This window comes from Paroedura picta, chromosome 9, assembly GCF_049243985.1.
Source record: "Paroedura picta isolate Pp20150507F chromosome 9, Ppicta_v3.0, whole genome shotgun sequence".
Taxonomy (NCBI): Eukaryota; Metazoa; Chordata; class Lepidosauria; order Squamata; family Gekkonidae; genus Paroedura; species Paroedura picta.
The window spans coordinates 37,702,239-37,725,228 of NC_135377.1; the positions used below are offsets into that span (position 1 = coordinate 37,702,239).

General features: G+C 42.5%; 2 protein-coding genes across 3 annotated transcripts in view; one reads left to right on the forward strand and one right to left on the reverse strand.

The window, feature by feature from the left end:
* The window catches only part of RGS20 (regulator of G protein signaling 20), a 42,258-nt gene extending 32,374 nt beyond the window's left edge, over nt 1–9,884 (reverse strand). The window contains exon 1 of the mRNA XM_077352410.1: nt 9,701–9,884. Within this exon, the coding sequence (XP_077208525.1) occupies nt 9,701–9,817 (117 nt within the window). The 5' untranslated portion in view covers nt 9,818–9,884. The remainder of the gene's footprint in view (nt 1–9,700) is intronic.
* Nucleotides 9,885–14,487: 4,603 nt separating this feature from the next.
* ATP6V1H (ATPase H+ transporting V1 subunit H) overlaps nt 14,488–22,990 on the forward strand; it is a 45,572-nt gene continuing 37,069 nt past the window's right edge. The window contains exons 1-3 of one of the 2 annotated variants that reach the window (XM_077352419.1): nt 14,488–14,654; nt 17,778–17,900; nt 22,265–22,367. In XM_077352419.1, coding sequence (XP_077208534.1) covers nt 17,797–17,900; nt 22,265–22,367 — 207 coding nt within the window. In that variant the 5' untranslated portion in view covers nt 14,488–14,654; nt 17,778–17,796. Of the gene's footprint in view, nt 14,688–17,777; nt 17,901–22,264; nt 22,368–22,990 lie in introns of both variants that reach the window. The other variant, XM_077352418.1, reaches the window with a different exon arrangement.

The following is a 22,990-nucleotide window of genomic DNA, read 5'->3' on the forward strand; positions in this document are numbered from 1 at the left end:
GTAGTCCATGAACATCTGGAGGACCACAGGTTGACTACCCCTGCTTTAGAGCACAAGTACTAACACACATATACTAACACTAACACGGCAGAGAGAGAGAAACCACAAGAGACAGGCTAAACTGCCAGGGAAAACATTCAATAACCCTTCAGCTCCAGAGAATGCAGCACAGCTCCCTCTAGGACAGGGGTAGTCAACCTGTGGTCCTCCAGATGTTCATGGACTACAGTTTGCTGGCAGGGGCTCATGGGAATTGCAGTCCACTAATTGGAAGTGGGCCCCGAAGGACGCCTTCTCCCCCCCCCCGGCCCTTTACTTCATCCCCCCCAGCCCTTTACAACACACTTCGGGTGTCATTGTCTCCCATCACTCCCAGATGGGACTATCTCGTTGCAGAGAAACAAGCTCAGGGTTCCCATTGATTTGTCATTGTCATGAGTTAAAATTTCCATGAAAATAAAAAGTTCCTTATGTTCATTGTTTTGGTGTGTCTGTATCTTATTTTGAAGGGATGTTTAAACATTACCATAGCGATCAGAGAGCCTTAGGTCAGTGGCTGAGAGTAGAGGAGTAAACTACCCCCCCCCCCCACTGGGCTTCAGTAAACTTGTCAAGCGTTGAGTGGTCCCCGGTAATAAAAAGGTTGGGGACCACTGCTCTAGGATACAAGAGGACTGAACTACTCTTGCAGCAAAACTATTTACAGTGGCGAGACTCTCAGCGGGCTGTCACTCCTTCAATAGGAAAGAATTGTGTCAGGAGGGTGTTAAGATCTGCCTCAGGTCTGACTCAGCAAAAGAGCAGACAGTTTGAAGGGTCACTCTGCCTGGTCGGGTGGCAGGGTGGAATGGCTTTATTCTTGACAGAGAGCAGAGTATCTAATTGTTAGGCCTGTCTCTAGTAATGACCAGACCTTGTCCCATTTAGACTGACTCTTGGGAAAGGGCAGAGTGATGTGGGTGGAATCCTATGTGGGTATGAGGATCCAACCGAGTGGCTAGTCAGAAAAAGCCTGTTTGTGTCTAAAATAATTAAAGGAAATTCAGAACATTCTCAGAAGCCATAACTAGCTTGAATTTATGTACCCCAGCCAGGTTTCTTCTTTGTCAACCTGGAGCTACTGATCTGTGCTTTGAAACCAATCTGTAAATAAATAAATCTTCTCTGATGTTTATATTGAGTTTAAAACAAACCTGCCCCCTCCCCTCAACCAAGGGCAGCTGTGTGGGTCCCTTCAGACTAGTCACAGTAGGGCTGCCAGCAGGCCTGGAGAAAAATATCCTTAGCCTTTAGAAGAGGCTTCAGCAGTAGAAATGGACAATTAGAGCTTCTTGTGATAGTAAATAACAACACCTGGTCAATTGGGACTTCAGTGTTGTTGGCAAGTGTGTGTGTCATTTCTACCTATTTTATCACCTGGAGGGAAAATACAGACACCACCTATATGATATATTTGTCTCTCACCCTTCTTCTAAGGAAATTTGGGCAGCCTAAATTGTTCTCTCCTGCATCCCCACAACACCCCTGTCAGGTAAGTGAAGCTGAAACAGAGAGACTGGTCCAAGATAATTTAGTGAGGAAGGTATCAGAACCAGTAAATTTGTTTAACAGAGTAAATTGCAGTCTCACAGGATTACATCAGGCTGAAGACACAGTAAGGGGGGAAGGCTTAACCCTTCTTCTTTTTGGGAGAGTTTGAGTATGCAAACAGTGCAAAGCACCAGGCTGTTTAAAGAATAAAATAGGTTTTATTCAGAAGGGAAACAACTTTGTATATAAAGGGTAGAGAGAGAGAGAGAGACCCAACTTTCTATTCTAACTTTTGCCTGCAGTCATTCTGTCTGTTCAACTGCTGTTCTGGAGGCAAGCAGGAAGGAATTGTGCTCAATGGAGCAGGAATTTCCTGTTGAGACAATCAGGGCACAGGAAGAGAGTATTTAGCAATAATCAGGAAGTTCCTATTTTAACTATGCTAAAAGCACATCTTCTCAGATGTCCCAGGACACTCTATATGTTATGCTCAGTCATGCACATTGCAGATCTTGTATATCCCAACATTTCTGTCTGCCCCATGCCATGGTGCTATTCCCAGTTAGGATCATGTATGCCAGCAATTCAACAGGGAAGGGCACTGGGGCCTATTATGCATGTACTGGTTTTCCAACCCTTTAAAATCTTCCTTTAAAAATGTTTTGAAAATGTTCCCGTTTATGCATGTACTCTGATACTGCATTGGGTTTTTTTTTTTTTTGCAGAAATTGTGCATTTGAAACATGTAACCATGGTAACTCTCCAAGTGGGAGGGGGATTTCCTCCATTGTGCTAGATGCTCATTGGAAGGCTATGGTTAGCGAAGGCAGTTTGCATCCTTCGACAGAGAATCAGCAGCAGGTGCCTTGAGCTCCCTTTGGTGGATGAGGAACTGCAAGCAGAAAAGGAGCTGTCACAGGGCACAGGGGAGACCAAAAACAAGCTAACATTTAGGGGCTTTTTGCACGCCTTCAAAATAGCACAATTGTTGCCAATTGAAAACGCTACTGATTTGCTGTTTTGCACAACGTCGTCGACAATCTGCCACACACCTGAAACCAATCTGCAAAAAGCGCTTCCTTGTAGCGCTTTCAGGGAAATCCCCAAAAGTGGATTCACCCTCCGGAAAGCGATACAGTCCTGCAACCAATCTGCAACACTAGCAAAAAAGACCTGTGCGTTAACATTGTTGCGGTTTCTACAAAGTCCCTCCCCCTGGCTCTCTTCTCTGATCTTCCGGCGAAGCGATCGCCATTTTTTTTTCTCCGAGCGAGCGGGGATAAACGCACCAGCGAGCCTCTTTCAGTTTAGAGGCTTCCCCGGCTTCAGTCCCTCCCCTTCAGTCACTAAGCACACTTCAGTCACTAAGCACACTACTAAGCAGTCACTTAATTTTTTACACATTCATTCAGCCGAAAATCGGGCCCGTGAGAGGGGGGGGGATTTTTTTTTTCACTCGGAGGGAGCGTGGCAACGATCAAACGACAGCTCAAACACACCAGGCAGCTGGATGGGTCTCTCCGTTGCAACGAATTAACACAGATTCGTTGCAATGGGTATGTTTTTTTTTTAAAAAAAAACCTTTCTTAAAGGGAAAGGGGCTGTTTGGGAGCATGCTAACAGCTGCCCATTGGCTGCTTGACGGCCAGGGGCGGGACGAGCTCGGCAATAGCGCTTCCTTTCTAGCGATTTCTGCCGAGACCGGAAGCCTGTGGGAAACGCTACAAAACGCAACTTGATTCCACTACAAAGGCAGGTATGCATAACGACGAATTCCACTATTTTGAATGGCGATTTTTCATTCAGTGACCAATTTGCTACAAAGATCCCGGTGCGTAAAGCCCCTCAAGCATGAAAAAGGGTGTCCTTGACACCACCATAAAAGAAAAGTCATTGTAAAGCTAGTTTAAAATACTGCTATGAAAAGACACAGTTACTGCTATGAGCAGGGAGGACCATGCAGAATCAAAAATACTACAGTGGGTTTTCCACAACGAAAATGGTGCCATGTGCAGAAATAAAAACAAAGATGTCTTTTGGGGCAGACTTTTTGCAAGGTTTCCTGCCATGCATAATACACTTGGGTTCCACAGATAGACAGAATCTTCACTGTCTTGTGAAATTTGTCCTGGAATGGGAATTTGAACCTGGGTCTCCCTAGTCATAGGTCAACACCCTAACCACTTTTCTACTCTGTCTGATTTGGATCGTGGATCTAACATGTTACCTGGTTTTTGTTTTTTGTTATTTTTTTAATTTACTTCTTTATGGGGGTATCAAATGAGATTTCAGAGTTTTGGAAAAGCCAAGAAAAACAGTCAACAGACATACCTAAGATCCACTCTGAGTCACTGGGCGGTCACAGGAGATCAGCCTGGGCAGAGATGACCCAGTGGAAAATACTATTAATATCAGAATGTTTTTTACTCATATCTGTTCTCTAAAAAGAAAGCTAATGGATTATCTCTCACTCTGGTTTAACGAAATTTCCAAGAGGAACTTCCTTGATTTTTCAAAAATGATTACCCCAGATGCCAAGAAAAGCTGAGCCAAGCCCTGTGCATACCTACTGCTTTCTGCCCATTTCCTTTCTTTAAAAAAAATTGACTTTATTTATAGTCTCTCTTTCTCACTGACGCTCCAGGTGCATTACACTGTGTAAGTCAATGTGACTGAGAAGGAGAAGGCTTCTTTTCATGTGTCACATTGGAATCCCCACTCCATTTAGGCTTCCTGGGAAACTGCTTTGGTTGCTAGGGCTACCATTCCTCTGGGCCCAACTTCCATTACCCCAGGAGTTATGTGGCTTGGCCTGCCAACCTTCTTCCTGCCTAAGGAGCCTGCCTCTGATGGAAGGGGCAGTCCTGCCAGAAGGAAGTTTCTTAGGCTGAAAAAGAGCCGTAGTCTTTGCTGAGTAGAGAGGTAGGTTATGGACTGCCGTAGTTCAAAAACAATAGTTTTGCTCATCCCAGCAGCTTCATGACATAGAAGACTGAAGGTTTTATATTCCACATGGAGCCTTAGGAAGAAAGAAAGAAAGGTGCAAGTTCAGTTCCAGTCTGTAGTCTTTCAGTAATTGCCATGTAGGATTACATTCTGACTATGGAGTAAAGAACCTCAGTAAATAACTTTATGGATAAGATTCCAGCAGGGAATCTGTAGAGTACTGTACACCTTTCCCTCTAGTATTTTTTAACCATTTCATAAATGAGCTATTTTGCCTTGTATGTCAGTTATGTTCCCTTGATTCAATATGTGAAATGTTCCTGTTACTTTGGGGGCGGGGGCACACTTTAACTTCAGGCAAACACCATTGAACTAGCCTTATCTTCATTGCCTCACTGATAAAATGGTTTGTGTTTATTGCTATCTAGAGCACAAGAGACCAACACAAACTTTTAGAAAGGCAGACAAGTTATGTGGCTTTGCGGTTCTTCTAGTATGGATGTCTGGCAACCACCAGGAGATGAGAGAGGGGAAATCTGGAAGTAAAATCTGGAAGTAGAGTTTTCAGGAACTAGTGAATACTGGGCAATGGCTCTTTATTTTATTTTTCTCCTGTAACCACATTGAATCAGCTGGGGGGGGGGGGATGCCCAGCTTCCAGCAGTGGTCCTGGTGCCTTGTGAACTGGGCCACAAAGAAACCAAACTTAAGTCCTGGCCATGCTGGCATGGTCTCCAGACTTTTATTGGTGTAACCTTAATCTAAATTTGCTTCTTAGGGCTGAAGTATATACTTAAGTTCCAAAGTCACATTTAGTTTGCCCCTTAAAAGCAGGGGTAATTTGCCAGTCCAGCTGAATCCCCAGAACTATGCCCTGACTTATGATAAATAGAAAACAAATGCAAAGCAAGTATTAGCAGCTTGTCTGCCTGCCAACTTTTCAAAATTCACCTCTGTGGACTCTCCCTTGTGACAATAAGCTCTTCTTAAGATGAATGAGATCAAACAATACAGTCAGAACCATTTTAACAGATCTATTTCAACCCTTCCAGCATTTGCAAACAAAACAAAACAAAAGATCGAAGTGAACAGCTCACAGGTCTAATCCGAGTGTCATGATGAATATTTTAAATGTTTTTTCTTTAAATACCTCTGAAGAATTAAGAAGATCTTTGGCCCCAAATATAATTTCTACCTATTGGAAGGACCAGAAATATGTAAATTTAAACCTCTAGGTCCAGCTCTGGTATAACTATAGATTGGGTATTAACAGGAAGGATTACTATCCCATAGGAAACCGGTCAAGGGTTCAGCGACAGAGAGGATTAGCCCAGAAACCAACCAACTCAGAGTCAGGCCAAATCAGAAAACAAACATATCACTCCAGGAAGATTAAGTAAAAGAAAAGTAGGAGCAAAAGCAGATTCAGGCAACCACATTCAGAACAAACTCTCAGGAGTCTTCTTAACCATCAAGCAGAAAGGCAACAATCGATGCAGGATCCTGGCTTGCAATGCCCCAAAACAAATATGAGTAAATAGGGTGCAGCAGGGACAGCAAAAGTTCACAAAATAAATAAAGCATGCCGGAACACCAGCATAATGCAGAAACGCTGTGCTTGGTCACCTCCTTTTTTACAATGTTAACAAAATTCAGCAAATGGATCAACACAAAATATGGATTGTTATGATTAACTTATTTTAACTTTAGGTATAACCTTAAAAAAACATACTCGCAGAGGGAGCGGGAAGATGGGATTCCTTTCGGAGCAATTTGTGCAGAGGGAGTGGAGAGCTTTCAGAAATAGAGGGAGGCAATGAGCTCTGCCTTTCAGCAGTTGCCAGGCCTGCTGTGATTAGTCCAGTGGATAGCACTTTTCGATTTCTAAGCTGTTCTCCAGACAGGACTGGAAACATGTCAAAATTCTCAGGAACTGCTCTGGACTGGAGGTCAGTGATCATGGTTTAACACATGGCTGAAGCCATCCCAGTAACTAGATCCCTGACCACTGCAGGATGAGCAGCTTACTGGGACCATATGTTTTGAGAGCTAGGTTGGAGTAGTGGTTAAGAGTGGCAGCCTTTAATCTGAAGAACTGAGTTTGATTCCCCACTCCTCCTTCATATGCAGCCAGCTGGGCCAGTTACAGTTCTCTCAGGGCTCTCAGCCTCACCTACCACACAGGATGACTGGTATGGGGAGAGGGAGGGAAGGCAATTGTAAGTTGCTTTGAGACTCCTTTGGGTAGGAAAAAGTAGGGTACATAAAACCAGTTCTTCTCTTCATATGAAGACCAGAAGCATAACTCTCTTCAGACATTCATTGAAAGCACAGAGAGAAATGGGGCTTCTAGTGTGACACACAGTCTCCACTGTCTGATGTTCTCGTGCTCAGCCAAACAATGTCAACAACTCCTGTGTGCACACACACAAGTATATGACATGTCATCTCCTTCTTACAAATGGAGAAAGTTGCACACAGAGCAGACACAATGAAACAAATGCATACATGTGTACATATGTAGGGGCACAGTGCAGTGGTGTTTCAACAATAGGACCAAAATTACTTATCATCATCACTACCCAAGAAATGGAGCAGCTACCACAACTTTCTTCAGCATACCTCACATGTCTGTTTGCTAGTTATGGGTTGGCAGATGCCTGGAGATTTTGGGAATGGAGTCTGAAGAGGATGGGGTTTGGGGAGGCGAGGGTCTTCACTGGGGTATAATGCCATACAGTCCACCTTCTAAAGAGGCCATTTTCTTCAGGTGAACTGATCACCTGGAGATTGGTCATAATAACAGTCTTACTGGCCAGCACTTACCAGGGTTATGGTTACCAGTCTCCAGGTCAAGCCTGGGGATCTCCTGGAATCATAACTGTTTTCCAGACTATAGAAATCAGTTCTCTGGAGAAAATTTCTGCATTGGAGGATGACCTCCATGGGCGACCCACTGATGTCCCTCCCCCACCGAAAGCACTAACCAACATTTCCAGAATTTTCCAACCAGGGCTGATTCTGCACTTACTTTGTTTTTTCTGTTGTGGATTCTGCTGAATTCAGATAGATTTGAACTCAGGTCTTCCTCTATCTCCCCCGCCCCCCAATTGAAACAGAAAATGTTCTGCACTCAATTGGGAAATCTCAGAGCGAGAAGGGGAGCCAAGTGCAGCAGAAGTCTCTTTCTTTCTTTTCTTGAACGGGGGGCGGGGGGGGGGAGGATTGGAGACAGCAGAGGAGGGAGAATAAATCCAAGAGGCAAATCTCTGCTGAGAGCTGTTAGGGCTTCTGGAGCGCAGTCACTTTAAGACAAGCCTTGCAACCGGGAACCAGGAAGTCTTTGAACTGATACCCTGGCCAGTCAGGGAAAACTGCTTTGCTACAGCATTGGAGGCGTGAGGCAGGAAGTTAATTCACAAAAAGCAGAGATCTGCATGTTTACTGATGCCGATTTTTGAAATATCAAGGGTTATATCTTCTGGATGTTGCGGGGGAAAGGATTGATCACTCTGGATCAGTCATGCATGTTGCGGAGGGAAAATTTAAAGCACCCAAAATCAAAGTGGAAATCGAATTCAGTGTAGATGGCAGGGATTTATTTGAGCTGGCAATGGGTAAAAAGCCCCATGTAGACTATACCCAGGAGTTGCCACCCTAACCTATCTCCTACCAGATTCCCAACATTAATATTCAGTTCTTCCTTCATCAAGCCATTTCTCCAGGCCAAACACCATTTCTCATTTACAGATTCCTCCGGCTTCAATAAAATGCAGCAGCAGGGCAAGATTAAGCCTGACCTACACATGAAGGGCCTCTTGTGGCGCAGAGTGGTAAGGCAGCCGCCTGAAAGCTTTGCCCATGAGGTTGGGAGTTCAATCCCAGCAGCCGGCTCAAGGTTGACTCAGCCTTCCATCCTTCCGAGGTCGGTAAAATGAGTACCCAGCTTGCTGGGGGGTAAACGGTAATGACTGGGGAAGGCACTGGCAAACCACCCCGTATTGAGTCTGCCATGAAAACGCTAGAGGGCGTCACCCCAAGGGTCAGACATGACTCGGTGCTTGCACAGGGGATACCTTTACCTTTACCTTTACACATGAAGGGATAGGAGATATCACTGGAGCTGTTCCTTGACCTGTTATTGTGTTCAGATCTTATGAGAAGAACATGATCTGGCCACTATAAGTTTATTATAGATTCATACTCCTTTCACCTGCTGATTCTCTCAACTCCCTGGTTAGTGGCAAATTATAATTTACTGAGACATATCAGTTTGGTAAACCATGGTTTCCTCAGGAGTGGTTTCAGAATTTGCAGGGCCTGTAACACCAGAGGATTTGTGGGGCCCTAGCAGAGTACAATTGCAGAGGGAGCAGCCAGACTGGGGGCAGAGGGGCCCACCACAGTGGAAAGGGTTATCACTCTGTGTCCTTAAAGAGGAGAAAGGAGGAGGAGAGAGGCTACGGCCATGATCCATGGGGGGAAGGCACCATATGGGGCCCCGGGAAACACAGAGCCCGTAGCACATGCTACATGTGCAACATGTATAAACTGGCCCTGGGCTTCCTTCAAATCCAAACCACAAACCACTTCAAACACTGAATGCATATTTCTTTTTATTAGAAATTACTGGGAGATGGAAGCTACAACCACCACCAGGTGACCCTTCGCATCCCTGTAACGTAGATCAGTATTCCAGATTCGTATTTTATACAGATCACATGTCCAAGATTTATTAGTCTGTGTCAACAGTAAGCTCCAAACAGGATATTTGCTGGCTCATAGTCCTTGTCCTTCAGTCCTGTAGTCACACTGGCTTATTTCACGTGCTACCTGAGGTTTATCTAGAAAAACATTTTATTAAGAGTATTCTTAAAATAATTTGAGATCAGACAAAGTAATTAAAAAGCATCATTGACTGGAAGGCTTCCAAACACCATTCAAACATTTTCCCCCACAGGGATAAAATCGTGTTCTATGAAATGGTCCTAAGTAGCTAAAGAAGGCAGAGGAGTCTTTTCGAAAGCACCAAGCAATGTTTAGAGAGCACAGTGTGATTTTGCAGCAGTCCTTCAGTTTGGTATGCATTGTTATTACCCTGCACCACAGAAATAATGGGGGGGGGGGTCCTCTGTCTGTACCCTCTCTCTACACAATTGATCAGAGATTTCTGAGTGATTAAACTCTCCCTCTTCTCATTTCAATATCTTGAACTTTTCCTTACCTTGAAAAATGGCTGCATTTTCTTGGTGATGCCTTCATTTTCCTCTTCTGCAGTGGTGCTTGGCTTCCTAAAGGAAAAGAGGTAGTGCCTCCACCTTGACAGGTCATAAAAAAGCATGTCTTGGAATTCAATTCCACACCCAATTCTCTTTGGTAAACAATACCATTTTTTAGGAAATGTGCCCCAAATCCCGATACTGAAGTAAATGAAAGCAGCATAAGATTAACTGCTTGCATCCAGGCAAGTGAAGTTTGTTAAATCTTTCCTGCACTGATTACTGCTGGGAAGGCAAACAGGATTATCCTTTCACTGAGCAGCGATTCCTTTTCTAGTCCATGCAATTTTTGGCTATTGTATGCCTCAATATGTTGGTCCAGGTTTGTTTGTTTTTTAAGTTGAAAATTCTGATTTGGCAGCTATAATACAGCACTTGGAAGGATATCCAAACTCCTTGGAACTGTCTCCAATAAGATGGAGTACACATTAGCAGCGGGTACCTGATTGGTGTTTACATGTTGCTTTGTACAGAAAAGATTAGGTGCAGGATGACAGTTGTGCAGGGCACATGAACTGAACTGTGAAGCCATCTTAGGTGGTTGGCTTTTGTCAATTAGAGTAGGCAATTGATTGAACAGATGGTCTTTAGCTAATCCTTCCAACCAAAATGAAAATTCCATATTAGCAATGGCCACCCAGAGACTTCAGGTGGGTTATTAATAAGCCTTGATCTTTGCTTAAAAAAACACAGCTTCTTTCTTTTTCTCGCATTGATTAACAGGTTACATTAAACAGCACAATTTAGATTATACGTATTCATCCTCCATTCTGCCTCGTGAAATAAAGGTGGGAACAGAAGAATACAGAGTGAAACTGGAGGCTAAATTGTTGTTACCGATTCATTCATTAAATCCCATTAATTATATAGTCACTTCAGACTGTCAGGAATACTTCATAATTATATTTGTGACACATTGCTGCCCTTTGCTTTCACCCTGTTCTGCACTTGCTGTAATCCAATTACTGCAGAGAATTTCACATTTCACAGATTTCACATTTTGTTGAGCGCAATCACTTTCAAATCAGATTTTGAGACTGAACTAATACATTTTAGGCCTATTATATTAAATTTTCTGTTTGTTTTCTGTTTCCCAAAAAGGGGATCTTAGGAATATGTTATTCAACATTCTGATGCCATTTTACAAAGGTCAACAGTGTTGCTTGCATAACTTCCCTGCCAAGAGTTTTCACCACATCATTTGTTCATATTCCCATAATTATTTTGTGCATGGGCTTTGTGCACTTAGCGTTTTTGGTCATTCACCATGTGATCCTTCCTGTTCTTCAATAAAATCCCTGCATGATACTTAGCCTGTTGGATGACATCTCAAAGTTTGGGTGTGGTGGACTATTAAGTAGAGTGATTTGGAGATTCTGAGGTCTAGAAGCATTTTGGGTTGGGTACAGAACAAGCATGTACATTTTTCAGAAGGCCTTAAGCATGGAATCCCCTGCCCTGGGGTGAGCTAACTTTAGATGGACTTATTGTTGCCCAGGATCATAAGCAGCTTGTGTGAGGGATAAACCAGATGACACGCTGGGAGTTCTACCACTGAAGCTTTGACCTTTTCGAAAAAAGCACTTACTAAGTACATAGCCATGGGAAAGCTGGACCATAGGGAGCAAGGTTTCAGGCTCTTCACTGGTGTGCCATTCCCCCTGGGATTTGCCCTGGTGAGGAAATTTGGAACCATAAACTTTCCCACAGAGGCAAATATTAGCTCCCTGTTTTTTTAGAGCAGGAAGGTGAGATGGGGTACAAGGCTTAAAAGTACCGTTCCTGCAGTCCCAATTAGAACTGTGCCCTCGGGGGGGGGGGGAGGGCAGAACAGAAATTTAAAAATAAAGAAATAAGTAAAAATACTGGGTCTTTATGTGCCTGATAACTGCATTTTTTAAAAGCTGAGGGTTCCTCTCTCATAGCTCTCATGCCAGTTATGGGTTGGAGATTTGGAGGGCAGAAACTGGAGAGGGTACGAGATCCAGTATCAGGAACTGTTTTTCAAGCCACTCAAATCTTAAATGATACAGCAAACAGTTATAAAACTGCAATTCTAAGTAAACATGCAGAGACTTGAGATTTCCAGAAACGAGGAACGCACCTTTTCTTATATAAAATTGTTGTCAAGCACTTTATTTGTTTCTTATATTTGACATCCAGTAAAATGTTAGTTTATTTGAAAATTGTTATCTTATTGTTTAAAATAAGGTATTCAATACAGCACAGTTAAGAGCCTCTTGTGGCGCAGAGTGGTAAGGCAGCCGTCTGAAAGCTTTGCCCATGAGGCTGGGAGTTCAATCCCAGCAGCCGGCTCAAGGTTGACTCAGCCTTCCATCCTTCCGAGGTCGGTCAAATGAGTACCCAGCTTGCTGGGGGGTAAACGGTAATGACTGGGGAAGGCACTGGCAAACCACCCCGTATTGAGTCTGCCATGAAAACGCTAGAGGGCGTCACCCCAAGGGTCAGACATGACTCGGTGCTTGCACAGGGGATACCTTTACCTTTTACAGCACAGTTGAGTTGAACAATCTTTTAATTAGTCTTAGAGGAATCATGGATCAGATCTAGTCCAGAGTTCTGTTGCCACACTGGGAAACCAGATGCCCTGGAAGGCTCACAAGCAGGAGCACAGAGACCAAAGTGTCCCTCTGTTATAGCTGTCACAGGACCACAGAGCATACAATGGAAGTTGCCTATGAACAGGTAGTAGTTGTGTCAGGTGTCTGCCTTCATCAGCAAATCCATTCCTCCATCCAGTTTATATTAACTCAGAAGAATTTCTGTAGACACTGGCATTTGAAGGGTAAGTACTTTTGCCAGCTCTACTATGAAATTTTGAATTCTTGGTAGAAGTCCATGGATTGCTAGTAGCACAATGCTAGTTTAAGTCTGAAGTGACTTTGCTCCAAGGAGCAACTCTCCTGGGAAATAACTGGAAGTGTCCCTACCTTTAGTCAAGGGTCAGTTGTCTAGTTAGAAGCTGTAGCTGAGGCAAGAAAGCCATTTGCAAGCATGGCATATTCCTTTTGCTTTCAGAAATCTACTATATGTACATCAAAGACATACAAGGAAAAAGGCATACCATCTCAATGGCAGGGGCTAAAGATATGCTTGTTTGGAAACACTGAGAATTCAGAGAAACTGCCACAACTAGAAATGGGCACGAAATGACTCACAAAGTGATCACAAATTTTTGCTGGTTCATGAAGAAATAGGAAATATTTACCCAAAATCTATCAAAGTAGAAGGATGCTCCCTTCCTGATGTTACATGCAAAACAGAATGCTAATCTGCCTTGGTGGTAACAAATGAGGAACAGTTTAGAAACTAGTTTAGCTTCCATTGTAAATAGCAATGAGGTGGGGTCGAGGTAACGTGAGCCAAGGTATTTTGTTTCTGGAACTTTCATGCTCATCTCATTTTGAGTTTCCTATTTTAATTTTCTCATGAAAAATGCCTACCACAAATTAAGAGTTAGAGGGACATGCAGGTTCTTTTATTATTATAAATATAATAATGCCCCCCCACGATGACAGCCAGCCATATGATTTGACGTTATGATATTGGGTTTGTATCAGGGTCACATGGGGGGGCCATTTGGATCTTTGTCTAGGGCTGTTAATTGCTCTCAGTTGTCCACTTGCTGCAGTTCTTTACCTGTGTCCATTTCAGCAACAGTGAAACTGCAAAACCCTGTCCCTGTGTGGAAGCCCCTGAAATATGTAGTCTTTGGGTCCTCTAACCTCCATGAAGTCAACCAGGAAGAATTAAAAACTATAGATACTAGCATGCTATTTCCAAAGTAGGGCATGTTAGTTTTCAAATTCTCACTCCAGTCCCAAAAATTGGTAGCACATTTTTGAAGGGTGTGTGTGTTTGCCCTAATCAGATACTGATTCATTCACCTCATTAAATTATGAAATTTCTCCTATTCATTTTTATAAAGCTGTTACAATCCAGAATGAATTAGCAATTACTTAAATTTTGCGCCGATCTTAAATTCGGTCAAGTATGCACCTCAATCTGAGCTTTGCCACGTTTGGTTAAATTTGATATATATTGTGTGAATTATGTTAGCATTCTGTATTAGCCTAACCTTTTGCATGGTCTTTGCTTTCAGAAGACTTCAATTATGTTTCTTGCATAAGAGTGAACACTTATTGCAGAAATGCAATAAAATTATTTAGGCTGGAGTATTTGAAAAGGTCAACTGATGAGATATAGCAAGAAGCTGCAATTTCCAGCACACATAAAACAGGGATTTTTTATTACAGGAAATGAAAGGGAAGACACTGTCATTTTCCTACAGAAACTTTTAATTTTTTAAAATCAAAACATTATTTCTGGATATCGTTCTTACATTTTATTACATGTATAAGTCAAATAAGTTGCAACTCCCACCCCCTCCCCATTCTTATTAATAATATTTCCTACAGAACTTTCCAGTGAATTGTTCCACAATACCTATTTTACAGTTAATCTTTCTTTGACAATTTGGGGCCTCATCTTCTCCCAAAATGTACGAACAAACCAAATCTTCTTATTGACTTTTCCTCCTATTTCTAGTGAAGCACTGGGAGGGGGGTGGGCAGGAATCAATGCCAAAAAGGCTATAATTATTTGCACAAACTTTGGTTTGGACAAGGAAAATTAAAATCACAAAAGCGGGCCTCCCGCACAACACGCGCAACCTCCCGCTGAGTTTCTCCGGCAGTCCGCGTTACGCCTCCCTCCTGAGGTGGTTTGAGCCGTCGCGGGAGCCGTAGCTCGGTCTCGCTGCTGTCAGCTGTGCGCTGTGTCATATGATCCGCAGTCTCCGCTTCAACCTGCAGCGCGTCAGCCTGGGTCAGCCGCCGGCGCTGCGTCTTCCGAGGACCTCCTTGCCCGAGTGAGGCGGTGAGTGGGCGGCCGAGGCAGCCCTCGAGCTCGGTAAAGCGCCGTGCTGCTCCCGGAGGGCAGGGGAGGGGTCGCGGCGACCCGGGAGGGAGGGTGGGGGGGCTCCGTCCCTCCGGCTTCTGCAGCGTTTTGACGGGACTTTGGTGGGGCCGCAGAACGACAGAGGTAGTCGGGTCCAGAAATCGCTCCGTTCGTAGGCCGCCCTCACACCTCCTCCCGTGAGAATTGCATGAGAATTGCCTTGCATTTGGTCCACGCTTATGTGTTTGATAGTGCCTGGGAAGGTCACACGAGCAAGGCACGATGGACGTGGCTGTGCTGTCTCACTCCCCCCCCTCCCCCCGTGTATATAGGCAACTATGGTCACCCCCCTGCTTTCTCTGGGGAGTACTTATTGTTGAGCTTGCCCTTCATGAATTGATTTAATTTGCAGTATTTTGTGCCTTTTGAGGTTAAAAAAGGTGTTATAGATAATATGTAACTCAGGAAAGTGAGCCAGGGTGCATTTTGTTATGTAAGGCAAAAACACCCCACGTGGTCGATCTGATTGAATGTCAGGAAATATCTGTCTCTCTATTTCAGGCTTGTCTGGAAAATGCAGTTCCTTGAAAAATTAGAATCTCATTTTCTCTCATTGTTGGTCTGGACCTGCAGAGACGATGCATGTTAGAATGTGAAACACTGTGTGGTTGTCTTGGAGGGCCAGTCTGCTCTTTGTTGCTGCTGTTTGAGGGCTTGCACTGATTGTGTCCCCCAGTGAGGGATATGATTAAATTTCACTAGTATAATGAAAGAGAGGATCCAGCTGGTTCTTGTGTGTGGACAGATGGTTGAGGTGGAGTTCAAGCTGGTTTGGACAGGCCAAAGAGACTGAGGTTGCTGCCCCAACCAAGATTTGACATGTTAAAAACTGGAAATTTGTTTTGGCATCAAAGAGTCAAAGTAGGCCAGATGTGACCTTTGAGAAGCTGAAAGCAGAAATGCTGAAGGTCACTAGTTCAGGCATGTAAACTGTGTTCTTTGCGCCTGTCTTTTCTTATAAACTACTATAGTCAATATCCTGCTGCTTAATGTTTAGAACAAATTTTTTTTTGCTGAATTTGGGAAATACCTATGTTTAAGGGCCTCAGAAAATAGAAGCTAGGACTGTAGACTGCATCTCCAGATGGTTGGGTGGATAGGGCACTGGCTTGAAAACTGCACCCAACGAGTGGTTGTCAGTAGTATTTTATTGGAGTGGAAGGAGGTGAGCAACGGAGTGCTACAGGGCTCAGTACTGGGTCTGTTACTTTTCAACATTTTTATTAATGATCTGGATGAGGGGGTAGGGGGACTTCTCATTAAATTTGCAGATGACACCAAATTGGGAGGAGTAGCAAACCCCCAAAGATAGGGATAGAGTTCAATGAAATCTGAACACTCTGGAAAAGTGAGCAAATGAGAACAAGATGCAATTCAATAAGGAGAAATACAGAGTTCTACATCCGGGCCGTAAAAATGAGAAACATGCATACTGGATGGGAAATACACTTCTGGGTAACTGTGTGTGTGTACGTGATCTTGAGATACTTGTGGACTGTAAGCTAACTATGAGCAGATGGTGTTATGCCACAGTAAAGAAGGCAAATGCAGTATTGGGCTGTATAAACAGGGGCATCGTATCAAAATTAAAAGATGTCATAGTTCCACGGTATACCACATTGGTCAGACCTTACCTGGAGTACTGTGTGCAGTTCTGGAGGCCTCACTCCAAAAAGGACATGGACAAAATTGAGAGGGTTCAGAGGAGAGTGATGAAAATGATCTGGGGCCTGGGGACAAGCCCTATGTGGAAAGGCTGAGGCACTTGGGAATATTCAGTCAGGAGAAGACGAATTTGAGAGGGGACAAGTTTCCTGTCTTTATTTGAAAGATTGTCACTTAGAGAGGAGAGCAGAGAATAGGACTCGCAATAATGAGTTTAAACTATGTGTGGAGAACAATATTGGCTAGATATCAAGAAAATTTTTCAGAGCGGTTCAACAATGGAATCGACTGCCTAAGGAGGTGGAGTCTCCCCTCAGTCTTCAAGCAGTGGCTGGACAGATACTTATCATGGATGCTTTAGGCTAATCCTGCATTAAGCAGAGGGTATGGCTGGATGGCCTGTGCAGCCCCTTCCAGTTCTATGATTCTATTCTATGATTCTAATAGCATCTTAGCTGAATTGTATCTGCAACGACAGCCATAAAAATAACTTACACAGGAAACCCTTTCCCTGAAAAGTGATTTGAATTTTGCCCAACAATTTCACTAATATTTGGCAACTAGTTCACATTCTAAAATGTGGAGCTAGGGATCTGTTGTTGTGTGTAGCATCTATCTGATGCATTTTTTAAAAAGAGGAACTTAATTCTTTTTCTTTGAAGTAGTGCTCCATGGGGAATAGCGCTTGCTGAGAAAGGCATGTTACACAATAACAACTGTAAATTAGTTGCTTTTCTAAAATGAATTATTCAAATTAACTTATTTGAAAAAATAAAAATAAGACTACTATAAAATAAAAACAATAGAGGGACTGACAATGTTTTGAATCATTCTTTTAGATTCACTGTTAGAGAAGCTACAATAGTTAAACAGTTTGCCCATTGGGGACCACCTGCCTGAATGATTTTACCTGGGCAGAAAAAGAAAGAAAAGGGAAGAAAGAATTGTTCCTGGAATACCATTCCAAAGAACATTGCTCCATGTCCTACTGGATTGAAATAAAGGGGGAAAATGGCAAGCATTTTCTTCTGTACATTAAGAATGCATGTACCAAGCTTGATCAAATCAAGCTTGTGAGATACAGTTTTCGGGTGTGTTTTTAAAAGCCCTTTAAATGATGGCAGATGAGTGAGATACTTGTTGCAATATCTGAAAAGAAGCATACAGCATTTTACGCTTCCATGTCCCTCTAAGTCTAGTGGAAGTTTTTGTTTTTATGTTGGAGAGCTCTGGAGCCTTATTGTGTCAACCACAAATTGTAGAATCTAAACTGTTGATTTCAATGGGATGAAGCAGGATTTTAATGAAAGTGGACTGTCTGAAGCCTTATCCAGTACTTCAGAAAATTGATATTGTTTACCTTTGCTGGTTTTACAGGCTCTGAATCAAAATCAAAATGGATATCCGGGGAGCTGTAGATGCTGCTGTCCCCACCAACATTGTTGCTGCAAAAGCTGCTGAAGTTCGGGCTAACAAAGTCATTTGGCAGTCTTATCTTCAGTAAGTAATGTCAAGTTGCTACCATGCTTTTCTGTAGGCTGCAAGGCTTGTTACCATTGTTAATCTTTGTGCAAAATGTCTGAAGTCAGTCTTTCATTTTGTTCTGAGAACTGGAAAAATCCTGAGTCAGTGGAAACGGATTGTTAAGGCAAGATGGAACTTTTTAGAACAGCAACTTGTATACAGTGGAAAATTCTATTTAAAATGTAAGAAAATTGTTAAAAGTTTACCTGGGAAATCCAGCACTTGAGTAGATTATAATTGCAATTTTTCACACACTTACTGGGATAGCATGTTTACTTTGAACTTACTTCTGGGTCAGCATGTTTTGGATTATATGGTGTTGTGCATTTGACATGCTCTGTAATGGACTGATTTCATGGGATCCAAATGCAAACAGTTTGGAAACCTTCGATGCCTTTGTCATTCTTTTCTTTCTTTTTGTTCATATGTCACTTGAAAATGGACAGGATGATGATTGAGGCCTAGCATAGAATTTAGATGTACTCAGTGAGTGGTCCAAGGGCACGGTCTTGCTTCTAAGGATTTGCTTCTGCCCTGTTTCTCCACCCCCAACCGCATAAATGGGACAGACTTGGAACCTTCAGCCTCTTGCTCTCAGTTTTTGTGTGAACAGTCCTTTAGAAAATCACACAGCAATCCATAAATAGTGGTTTCCCTCTCTATTAATAAGAAATCCTTATGTTAAGGTTTCCATCACTCCACAAGTTCTTTTCTAGTCCTTTTTTTCCTTCCAGAATTTGGAACTGCTTCATCTGCTCTTAGACCTTTGTTTTTAGTAGTCTCCAGTAAAATAAAAATATACATTTTATCTTCTGTAGTTTATAAAGGAGAGGATTTAGCTATGGGGTGTTCAAACCTACCGAGTTTAGAATATATAAGTACAATACACTTTTTGTGGGAATTGCAGAAGTAGAAAATATATTTCTAAAATCCTGCATATTTTTTGTGACTGCTGTAGGGTTATATTAGCCTAAGTGCAGACAAAATTGCATGGTTTCAATGCTGCTTAAAAAATAACCCCTTATATTAAGGTAAATAAAGAGATAAATTCTGATAAGACAGACAGTTTCAGAGCAGTAAGTGGTCCTGACCTGGGCAACCTAGAGTAGCCTGATCTTCTCAGATCTCAGCAGCTAAGCATGGGCAGCACTGATTAGTATTTGGATGGGAGACTGTCAAGGAAGTCCAGGGTCACGATGCAAAAGCAGGCAGTGGCAAACCACCTCTGAATGTCTTTTGCTTTAAAAAGTCCTCGGGGCACTATGTAGTGGCAGTGACTTGACAGCACTTTCCACCACCAAAGCGGCCCTTTGCACAGAAGAGGAACTACATGTACGGCAAGGAAGTGTGTAAGAAAAAGGAAAACTGAATCATAAGCTGCTGTGTCACTTAGGAAGTGCAAAAGTTCTTTTTCTTTTTTTAAAAAATAGCCGCACTGAGGATTGTAACGGCTGCTTCTTTCTACTGTAGCATTGTCATTCTGTACCTCCATCTTACTGTAACTGGAAAGATGGCCACGTTAATTCCTAAATAACATTATTTAACGTCTTATGTTTCTTCCCTGTGAAATAAAAGATATACACAATTCTAGATATAAACAACAAGAGATTCCCATATAATGGTCAACAATAAATTCTGGGAGTCTCCTGATCACAAAGCAATCCATGTTCTGGGACTCTAAAGATCTTGAGTCATTAAGAATATCTATCTAAATTAAGGTATTGACTACTATGAATGTCAGTACATAGAAAGACTTGTCTTTAGTGAGTTTTTTGCACTGATGAAGATTGTATGATTGAAACGAATGTGTATTTCTCCAATAAAAGACAAGACTTCAAGAAACTTTGTTCAGAATTTATTTCAGAAATTTATTGCAGGTTTCCAGTTGAATGCCTAACTACTTCTTGTTATTTCTCCCCACAGCTGAGCAGTACTGGTTCATTAACCTCTAGAATAGCTTTCTAACTTGGCAGAGAAAAATGGAATGAAATAGTATCTTGGGCTTTGTTTTTTTTAAAGACTTTGTTTTGTGTCTAAGAAAATGTGCACCGTATGCTGCTAGTCAGGTGTGTCTTAAGTAATATATGTAACACATCCCAAGTGGTGGCATGGTTTCTGGCCATGAGGGTTGGTCATTGCTTATGTGAGATATGGAATTGCTTTAAAGCACACACACATTTCCCCTAAGCTCTAGAGCAGGCTTTCTCAACCAGGGTTTCTTGATGGCCCTGGAAGGGTTTCCTGAATGGTCTGGAATTAATTATTTTAATATATTTTAAAATGTGTTAAACATCAGGTGATGATATGACATACCTGGCCATGTTGTCCCACCCACCCCTTCCAAAATGGCCAGTGGTGAGCCTCAAGGGGATGGAAAGGGGAGGGGCCCTAGATGGGGATGTATACAGCTATGCTTCCCAATCATATTCTGCATGATCGTGCTGCTTCTGGAGTTTCTCAAAGCCTGAAGGTTTCAGGGGCTTCTCAATGGTAAAAAAATCTTTCTAAGCTTTATGCAAGACCTTGCAGAAGCATCAGTACTTCCAAGGACAAGGGGACTTTGAAACCAGAAGATACCAAACAAATATTTCACAGAAACAGACAGCAAATGGTCTAAATTCTGTGGGCTAAGAACGTCACATGAAAATCAAGGAAATCTTGAAGTAGATGTCAGAGACTTCAAACTCATAAACACCTTATTATTCCAAACGCATGTGGTAACCTTTTTAAAGAAATTGATATAGCAAATGAAAACATGGATCTCCCTATGATGGCTGTATTGTCTATATTGTCTAGATCAGTGATATTCATTCAGTGGCTCAAGGGCCCCATTCGACTCTTTGACATGCTGCCTGTGGGTCTTCCGTGCACTGTTCAATGTGATGCCCACTTTGTTGGCAGGAATGTTGCCTGGTAGGGCTTGGGGTTGGTAGCTGCTGTAACAGCTGCTGCCTCAGAGGCTGAAGGATAGATATGCTGCAGGACAGGGCTTGTGCCAGGAGTGGGAGGTGGAAGTAAATGGCCCGTCTTCTCTAAGTACCATCACTTCTCTGTAACTTTTGCACCCAGGTGCTTGCCAGGAGGAAAGTAAGCTGGTTACAGAGAACAAAGTAAACTTTTACTATTACCATGGCAACAACAGGTTTGCCACAGTGGGATGGTGGCAGTTTTATTCCTCTTTCTCTGCAGCCTTAGGAGAGAGCTAAGGAGAGAGCAAGAAGGCAAGGGAGAAACCTTTCTACTCAAGGGTTGGCTAAGGTTCAACAGTGATGGGAGATATATTATATTTAATATCAATACATCATTATATGTGTGTTTGCAGTGGAGCATGTGGCTTCTTTTTTGATGGCAACCAGCACCCCTTTTATTTTTAGCTTTCACCTTTTTCTGTAAACCTAGGGCTTTTTACAGGTGTGTAGAAAGATCGGACTGTCTGATTCACAGCTCCACTACCTGGATTTAAGTACCCTTACATTTGAACAATGGACGGGGGATGGGTGGGGTGGTAGAGTTCCATAGAAAATATGAAACTTTTGAAAGATTGAAATACATGCAGTGTTTACATATCAAGCCTACATTTATTTTGCAGCTTTTAATGTTATAAAGTCCCATTATATAGGACTTATCAACATGTGCTATCAACAGATCTACCATAATTCTCAACATGACCAAATCTGTGTATACTTAAGTCTAGAGACTGGAGCCAGGATCATATGAGAGATTTTTCTACAAATTTGAATAAGGTTTGCAGGGAAAAAAACTCGGAAACCTTTAAAAAATACATGGAGGAGGGTTTTCTCCTCTAAACATAGAAGCAGCACCTGTAGCATTAAAAAGATGTATGCCCTTTCAATGGCTATTATGGAGGTTGTTCGGCAATTACAACATTATTATTAATCTTCAATCCTTGGTTTCCGTCAGTAAAAGGCAGGGGCATGGTTGAGCTTGGTCAAAGCCTGTTTTGGCTTCTGAGAGAGGACACATTGGGGCCAGGCTCTGCAGCAATCAGTGGCAGGTCTGACTTCTTGCTACTTCTCCACAACAACCACCATACAGAATCCAGTGGAGGGCCATGGTTAGAGAATCAGGTTAGGATCATGGAGATCTTGGTTTGAATCTCCACTGTGCTGTGAAAGCCAAGTGGCGGAATTTCAGCTAGTCACATACATTGTTTTTGTCATTTTTCCCTTTGCAAAAAGTCTTTTCTTTTAGCAAAATGTAAATCTGTTGATTTTTGTACAGTACAGAATGCTATATTGATTTTTAGAAGGGCGTTGTACTCATAAAAAAAGGATCACCATAATAAACAAAGTTATCTTAGTTGCATGTTTTTGTTCTAGGGGTCAGATGATTTCAGCTGATGACTGTGACTTTATTCAGAAATTTGAAAAGAAAAGAAGCCCAGAAGAGAAACAGGAGTTGTTACAAACTGAAGGCCACCAGGTAATTTAGCATCCCTCGCAAGGAGATTCCTGTTGTAGAAGTTCAGTATTTTAGAAGTTTTTGTCTGGGGGTTACAAGTTTGCATCTAAGTCAGGTGATGTCAGAGCTGTCTTGTGATGAGTTTGAGTCATTATGAGAGATTTTAATGTGTGTTTCTTTATGAACTAGGGGTAAAATCCAGGCAACATCATACAAATTAAGAAGAAGAAGAAGAAGAAGAGTTGGTTCTTATATGCCGCTTTTCCCTACCCGAAGGAGGCTCAAAGCGGCTTACAGTCGCCTTCCCTTTCCTCTCCCCACAACAGACACCCTGTGGGGTGGGTGAGGCTGAGAGAGCCCTGATATCACTGCTCAGTCAGAACAGCTTTATCAGTGCTGTGGCGAGCCCAAGGTCACCCAGCTGGTTGCATGTGGGGGAGCGCAGAATCGAACCCGGCATGCCAGATTAGAAGTCCGCACTCCTAACCACTACACCAAACAGGCTAATTAAGCACTTAACCTCAGAGCAAGATTACAGCTGGCTTTGTGTATTGGTGTGAAGTGAAACATAGTGAAGAAGCATCATTGGCTACAGACATAAACACGAATACATATAAGATTTATCTAGAAACACAAAAAAGTCA